The sequence below is a fragment of the Prionailurus viverrinus genome, chromosome A1, assembly GCF_022837055.1.
Source record: "Prionailurus viverrinus isolate Anna chromosome A1, UM_Priviv_1.0, whole genome shotgun sequence".
Lineage (NCBI taxonomy): Eukaryota > Metazoa > Chordata > Mammalia > Carnivora > Felidae > Prionailurus > Prionailurus viverrinus.
In genome coordinates, this window is record NC_062561.1 from 215,596,088 (window position 1) to 215,604,370 (window position 8,283).

The 8,283-nt window shown below is 37.9% G+C and overlaps 1 protein-coding gene across 6 annotated transcripts in view; it reads left to right on the forward strand.

The window, feature by feature from the left end:
* DROSHA (drosha ribonuclease III) overlaps positions 1 to 7,104 on the forward strand; it is a 126,252-nt gene extending 119,148 nt beyond the window's left edge. For all 6 annotated transcript variants that reach the window (XM_047853699.1, XM_047853728.1, XM_047853741.1 and 3 more), the window contains 3 exons: positions 2,026 to 2,118; positions 2,957 to 3,003; positions 6,673 to 7,104. In XM_047853699.1, the coding sequence (XP_047709655.1) occupies positions 2,026 to 2,118; positions 2,957 to 3,003; positions 6,673 to 6,803 (271 nt within the window). In that variant the 3' untranslated portion in view covers positions 6,804 to 7,104. The remainder of the gene's footprint in view (positions 1 to 2,025; positions 2,119 to 2,956; positions 3,004 to 6,672) is intronic.
* Positions 7,105 to 8,283: the final 1,179 nt, after the last annotated feature.

Sequence of the window (8,283 nt, forward strand, 5' to 3'; positions counted from 1 at the left end):
AGTACTCGTTCCTGCAGGCGTTGGATGCTCCGGGGTGATCATGACAAGGGTCCTGCACTGGGACTTCTTTACACTGACTCTGGGCCCCACATGGAGTCTCTCTGGGCATCTCCGTGTTTTCGTTCTAAGTAAAGTAAGTAGGTCAGTCACCTTTGATTATCGGTGCTTTGTTTGTCTTCTTTCTTGTAACCTCTGCGGGGCCATGCATCTAGATTAGAAGGTTGTGTTTCTTTCTCACGGTATTTGGGTGTCGGTCCCCACTCTGCTTAGAAGCCTTGTTGGCCTTTGTCCCTGTTGCCTGACAGCTATGCACTCTGTCCGGCAGTCACTGTGAGAAACAGGCGGCTCTTCACCACCACTGCGTTATTCACGTTTGGAGTTTTTCTTCTTAGAATGTGTGTCACACACTGCCGTGTAATTTTGAATATCTTTAGTGACAAATCGTTATCCTTTGAATGGTAGCCAAAAGTCATTCAGAAAGAATGCAGATCACTACACACAAGATACTGGTTTTGATGAAAACAGGAGATTTGACTCTGACGTAGAGTAATTATCTTGAGACTCTCATACATTGATTCAGAAGGTGTTTTCAAAGAAGAATTGCAAAAGGGGAGAATTATCAAAATAGGTGGATTGCCTCCCCAGGTATTATGTGGGTGTATGTTTTGAAGGATGTTTAAAAATCGAATTTCAGTACTGGTTTACCTCCTGTCCGTGGACACGCATGGTTGCAAGCACGCACGTTGGTGTGAATGTTCCATATGGAATAAAAACCCCTCTCTGTGGGCTCTCTCAGACTTCAAAAGGAGAAACACCAGAGTGGCAGGGGGAATTTTAATCCTTTCTTATGTCTTTATTTAATAGTCACAACACGTTACAGGCTTTTTCGCTAAAAGAACTGAGGCCAAGAGAAGTTTGAGTCACCCCACAGCAAGCCACTATAAATTGTCCCAAGAAGCTGTCACCGCCAAACAATGTTTCCTTTCCTTGTTGGGAAAAATCCCCAAATGTTTAGAAATAGCACTTTAATATGTACCTAATAAGCATAATGAATATCCAAACCATATTACATGAAAGGCTGAAGCTATTTCCTCATCAAAGTGATAATTAAGGTTCAATAAATAAAATGAAGACGATAAACTCGTAGGCCAGGCCTGATTACTATAATAAGTGCCACCTTGAAGAAGCCATCCGTGTGCTTTCATCCCACAGAGTGTAGAAACACAAAGGAAATGACTGCTCCCTTCTCATAAATCCCCCGGATGCAAGTACATAGTGAGCTTGTTCTTTTTCATCAAGATGATGGGGTTGTTTTACATATTTTTTTCAAGATTACTGTGTTCATTCCATTATCTTTGTTGGCTACTTTCAATTTCCCTTTTCCATAAAGTTATCAGTTTTACTGCGTTAGAAATCTGCACCATGTCATTAAAACCCAGAGTACCTGGCATTTTGTGTTTTGGCAATTGTGTTGTGTACTTGGCATCATAGCAAACCTCTGAAATGATCTCAGGTGTTTCAGAAATTAAATACATCTTCTGATCTTTTAGATAAGATACCAGACATTGGGAAGAATTCATAAAGGATGAAACCATACAGATGTGGCTTGAGGTGTATTGCCCAGATACTTATCATTTTCAGTTGTGATTAGCACTGAAGAACAGTGAACAGACTGAAATAGTTACCTTTTCACTGCTGAAAGTTTGTTAGTTTTCTGATACTTGGAGTATACACACTTAGAAATTGTTCAAAATATCTTACACTTTGGTGCTAGCCTTCAGATACTGCTTATAATGCTTTGGGGAAAAAAAAATATGAAAATTCAGTGTAGAATTTTAAAAAATTTCCTACTTTAAAAGCTCTCTCTCTATTTGTTAGTTTAGCAAATAAACTTACTCCTTGAATTTTCTTGTTATTTTTACCTTTCTCTGAGTGGTAAGTACATGTTTTTTCCTAGAGTTATATATTACCAGTAACAATTAAATAGCACTTTACCCTAATTAAAGTTCCTTTTTTTCCTTTCAGGACTCTGCAGACAGTAGGACCCTCCCATGCTAGAACCTACACTGTGGCAGTGTACTTCAAGGGAGAAAGAATAGGCTGCGGGAAAGGACCAAGGTATGAGAGAAGATACTTTTAATTTCTTTGAATGAACATCCTGTGTGTCTGCAAAGTCCTTACTTGGTACTTCCAAGCTCTCTGCAGTCTGTCTTTCTAAACTCCGATTATAGAATGTTAAAGGGTAATAGCAAAGTGAATCCCAAGGATTAGTGTCCCCACCGAGCTCAGCCCCAAACTTGAGATTGGCCTTGGACAGTGCGAATACCGTTGCATAAGGGACTTTGGCTACCTTGAGAAAGCCACATTACCTGGTGCGCAGGTAAGTTGTGTCCAGTTTTAGTTACCCAACATTGCTGGGTACCCAACATTGTTGCAAGTATCTCATGGGACACATCGTGCATGATAACAGCCATTAGACATTTGATTTCTTATCGTTATTCATTTGAGCTTTGTTGGAAATGCTTACATCTCTCAGGTAAAAAGAGTTATGTATATTATCATCTTTCTTTGAACCACCTAATTTATATCTTAAATTGAGAAGTGATTAGAAGTCTGTCTATACATATATTTTTTTCTCTTTGCTTCTTTAAACTTTATGCTGAGGATGTTTAAACTTAAGTAAGAAATACTTCAGACCTAATATGGAAGGCATTTTATTACAGTATTAAGTATTAAAGATGGGGAACAAATAACTTAAATAGGCTTTGTGCAAATAAATAATGTTCCTGCACGCCCTTGTGTATATTCCTGACTTGTACAATTCAGTATGTGACAGAAGTAATCTGATAAAATTTTATGCAGCGAACATGAAAATCAGCCTGAACAATTTGTAGCCGTAGCTTGTGTTTCTGAAAAAAATCTTTAAACTGCACCTTACCTTTATTTTATTTAATAGTATTCAGCAAGCGGAAATGGGAGCAGCAATGGATGCACTTGAAAAATGTAAGCCTGTCCCTTTTTCTATAATTGTATGTTCATAGTGTATATTTTATAGAGAGAAAATGAGGAAATGTAAAAATGGTAAGTACTGATAAAATGTGATCTTCTTTTCTTCATAATTATTCTCCACATAGAGTGTAGTAGAGTATAAGATATGTATAAAATGGGTGAAGAATTTTTTTTTTTAAGTATTTCCAAATGCTTTTTGATTTTCATTTTCCTTCTTTGTGTGGAGTTCCACTCTTGACCCAGGGAGCCCGTGTGAACAACCTAGTGTATTTTTTTCTGCATATTTCTCTATATTTCTAAAATCTTATATAAGTGAAAGTTTTTTCTTTTTAGTTTTTGGCCACTGTTTTAGTAGAATGATACATTTACATACTTTTCTGCATCTTTCTGTTCTTACTCAATAACATCATGGGCAGCTCTATAGGTGGTAGGGTGTAGCCCCAATTCTTTCTTTCTTTGTTTCTTTTCTTTCTCTCTTTCTTTCATGTTTATTTTTGAGAGAGAGAGAGACCAAGTGTGAGGGGAGGAGGGAGAGAGAGAGAGAGGGACACACAGAATCCCAAGCAGGATCCAGGCTCTGAGCTGTCGGCACAGAGCCTGATGCAGGGCTTGAACTCACGAACCGTGAGATCATGACCTGAACCGAAGTTGGATGCTTAACTGACTGAGCCATCCAGGCACTCCCCCCAGTTCATTCTTTCTTAATAGCTGTGCAGTATTTCGTGCTATGGATTTGCCATATTTTATTCACCTTTTTTAGTTTTGGTGGACACTCTTTCTGGTTTCTTTTTTGAATCACTGTTGACGATAAATGACTATATATTGGTCCTTTTAGTTCTGTGAGATAGATCCCCAAGAGTGGGATGGCTGGGTTGAAGACACTGCAATTACATAATTGGCCATGTAGGAAATTGCATAGTCTTTTGTAAATTGAAGGCTTAAATGCAGAGGATTTTCTTCTGAGGTACATATACTTACTGTGCTGCCCAGCAGAACCTGTGAGCAAAACATGACAGTGCAATTCTATTACGCTTCAAGTACTGGTACCTGCTAAGTGTGGGAGAGAGAGCGCAAAGTGGGGGAAGCTAGAAGTAAAGAGGCCCAGGATTCTCAGCTGTGCGACGTTCCAGGAAAGGCAAGAGGGCCAAGAGCCAAGTGGAAATCAGCAGACAGTAGCTTCCTCAGTGTGGGGAGGGAGGAAAAGTCGGGGGCAGTAGCTAGTATTTCCAGGTTCCAGTGTCCATGGAATCTTCACTGAAAGTTTTAAGTTAACTCTGTTGGGAATTTTTCATTCGTTATATACAAACGTACAATCACATATTGAGATAAAAGTAAGATTCTCTTTTCTACCTATAAGACTGTTAAAGGTTATCTTTGGAGCTTTTTGTTTGCTTTTAACAATAACACGGTATTAGAGAGATGGTCTGTTCTGAGACTGACCTCTACACATGTACTGGTAGAAGTGAATTGTTTAATAGCTGGAAAGCAATTTGACCATCTGTATCTGGTCCTTAAAGAGGATCTTTGATCCGGAGACTTCATTTCTAGGAATCAAACCTAAGGAAACAACTGGAGTTATGAGCTAAAGTTCACATGCCATGATGATAGTGACAACTTGATTTATAATAGTCAGAAAATAAAAAAGTAAATCAAACTGCATGTTTAACAGTTGGGAAATGTTTAAATAAATAATGGTATATCCCAGGGATTGGCAACCTTTTTCTGTAAAGGACCAGATAGTAAATATCTTAAGCTTTGCTGGCCGTAAAGTCCTGTCATAATTACTCAACTCTGCCATTGTAGTGGGCAGGAATGAAACATATGCAAATGAGTGGATGTGTCTGTGTTCTAATAAAACCTTATTTACAAAAACAGGTGGTGGGCTGTATTTGGCCTATGGGCAGTAGTTGACCCATTCTTGCTTTACCCAAATGTAATATTTTGCAATCATTACAGCAGTATTTTTGAAGAGTAATGGTATAGAGAAATGCTTATACTAGGATACATTTAAAAACAAAGGTGTACCCATAAAAATGTACCTATGGTATTCTCTCCCAAAGTAAGGGTGGGTGGGGAAATGATGAAGTCTTCATGTGTTTATGTAATATATACACATTTACACTGTGTATGTATGTGTGTAGCATAACTTTACTTCTTAGGGAACTTAAGGATATATTCTAAAAGTTTATCAATGGTTACATCTGAGTGGTGGGATCTTTTTAATGCAAATTAAGTTTTAGAATAGAATTTACTGAGGAAGGTAGTACTCATTTTGTAGAAACATGCTTTATAGCTTACTTTTATTTATTTTATCTATCTTTTTTTAAAGTCCTTACAGTGTGTGAAACCTGTGTTTTATATAATACAGAAGGTCAACTTGATATCATTTAGGGAATTGGATTTTATTCCTGCTTTATTTCTAAAATACAGATGTCATTATATACGTCTTTTGTTCAAAATCAGCCAGTGACTTAGATATACATCTGATTCACTGCTTGCCTCTCAGATGTTTTTCCTACCACTGTGTTCCTGTCCCTTCTCCCACCTGGAGCTGAGGATGAAACACTATATAAAAAAGGGGGGGAAATAATTTAGGAATTTGCTGTCTATTTGTATCCACTTTAATTAAGCTTCAACTTTAACAAAAAATAAACTTGCTCTTCCCCAAACATGCCGTGCTCTCTCTCCCACATCTCTGAATCTTCATATTTTTAAATGTGACATAGGAGCTCTTGTATAGAACGACCCCTTACTCAGGCAGGACAGCGCCATTTTCCCTCTGTGTTACCAGATATCTTGGGTGGCTCTCATTCACGCACACATCCGTTTGTGATGTTTGTTGTTGAAGCATATAAGTGTTGTTGATTGCGTGTATAAAGTGACTTTTTCCTTATTCCATCCTTGATTTCTTATCCCATCTCTACACTTGTTATATACCACAAATGACAGCTGAGTCATACAATTTTTAAATCTTAACCAAGGTTTACACTGTGTCTGACACTCTTGCACAGCGTCAAATATCAAACCACTTGTAGCTTAAACTATACCACTGAGTGACCTGTTTCCTTTAACTAAATAAAAATGCTCTACCTGTGTTGCTGTTGCTGACATAACTTTGGGTATCTCGTGGTAAACTTTAAAAATAGAATTATCAGAAATAATGACTTAACGCCATTTGTCCACCAAATCTTTTTCTTCTTTTCAGAAACTTTAATTCTTGGTAACTAATGGTGTGATAATACCTTTATTTGTATGAAGCTTTTGGTTTTAACTTTGCAAAAATACACAGGTCCATTTGACTGTATTCTGTAATCTCTCCCTGACAATCACTTCTTACTAGGAGAACTGTGTTAAAACATCTCCTGCCTACCTGGAACCATTCTGAAACCACACATCTGTGTTCTAACATTTCTGTATGTTTTGGTGCCTTTGATACTCAAGTTCATCTCAGATATTGCAATCTAGAATTAGGGGTCCTGGTGCAGACTTCCACTGTGTTTCTGAATGATAAAAGGGTAAGGGATCCCACCGAGCAGTTGCTTGCCTCTTGCCTTAGAATATGCAGCTCTCCATTTCCCTTGAATGTGTGTGTGGTTAGTTTACATCATTCTTTGCACTAGAGGCTACCCTTTATTGAGTATAAAATGTATCTCCTCGTGTCAGATAACTTTCCCCAGATGGCCCATCAGAAGCGGTTCATTGAACGGAAGTACAGACAAGAGTTAAAAGAAATGAGGTGGGAAAGAGAGCATCAAGAGAAAGAGCCAGATGAGACTGAAGACATAAAGAAATAAAGGCGGGCACGGAAGTGGTGGCGTATTTACTTGCTTAATAACTGTGACTGTTGCCCATTGAGATCTAGCCTAGTTTTCCTACAGACAATGAATGAAGTGTGCCCATTGAAATAAAACACAAAGTCAAAATCGCTCTTGTTGTTTTACTGATCTAATACGCTGTTTTTAGCTGGATGGTCTTTATTACAAAGTGTTTGGTTTCTCTTCTGTTTAATGGAAAACCTTACTTTGGTGGATGTGCATATTCCCTTTTATTTTGTTCTTTAAACAATAAAATTCGAAAAGCATATTCTATGTGGAATAGATCATGTTTTTCTATGGCTGTCTGAGATTGTGTCACAAGACCTTGAGCTGACAAGTGAAAAATTCACCTCACTAGATATTTGGGCTACACTCTATTAACGTCTATACTTTTGGAAATCGCTGGATTATTAACTAGATTTTTCAGCTTTCATCTGGATGTTTATCGTCTTCTCAACTGCAGAAATTGAACTTACCCCTCATTAAGCAGTGAATTCTTTGTAGAAGGGATCCCTTTAATGTTTAACTGGCTAGTGGGAGTGGGGATAGACATATATTCTTTGAGTCATCAGAATAGGGGAGAGATCACGACTCTAAGCCAGATGACACTTTAAATCAGATACTCTAACTCTTGGGTCAGTGGATGCTTTAAGAAGTTTATAGATGGACTTAAAGGAATCTCAGAAGCTCCTGAAATTGTATTGGATTTTGTGTCTATCGGGGGGAGTTGGGAGTAGGCGGGGGGCAGGATGAGGACCTTGTGGCTTTCATCAGCTTAAAGCGGTCCCTGCAATAATGGGCTAACGTTACATTAAAAGGCATGACATTTTTTAAAAAATGTTATTTTAAACTGAATATCACTTGTTTTTTATTAATAAAGGCAAAACCTCTTCTTTAAAACAAATGTGTTTTCATTCATTATTTTGGCAAATACATAGTGAATGACTACTGTGTATCAGGTATTGTTCTAGGCTCTGGGGCTACAGCAGTGAACAAAATAAAACTCCCTGCCCTCAGGGAGCTAATGTACTAGTAAGGAATACACACAATAGACAAGAAAATAAAACATAGGTCACATGGTGGTGTATATGATGGCCAAAAATAAAGCAGGGAGGTGGGATGGGTGCTGTTTTCAATCAGGTGGTTCATGAGATCCCTAAACGGTTGTCATTTGAGTTAAGATCTGAAGGAGAAGAGTGAGTGAGCTTTTCAGGTATCCGGAGAGTTTCTTACTTACAACTATTTAATGTTACATATGCAAGATTGAAAATTTGGGGAATATATTACTTTTATTAGCAGGAGAAAGAAACATATGCTATTTTGGAAATTCTGTGGAGAAAGTAGGAAACATAGGCAGAAAAATAAATCACCCATGATTCCATCACCAAGAACTTTTGTATACTGTCAGACCTTCTGTATATAAGCACATGTACACATATGCACTCAAGTATGCCTTAAC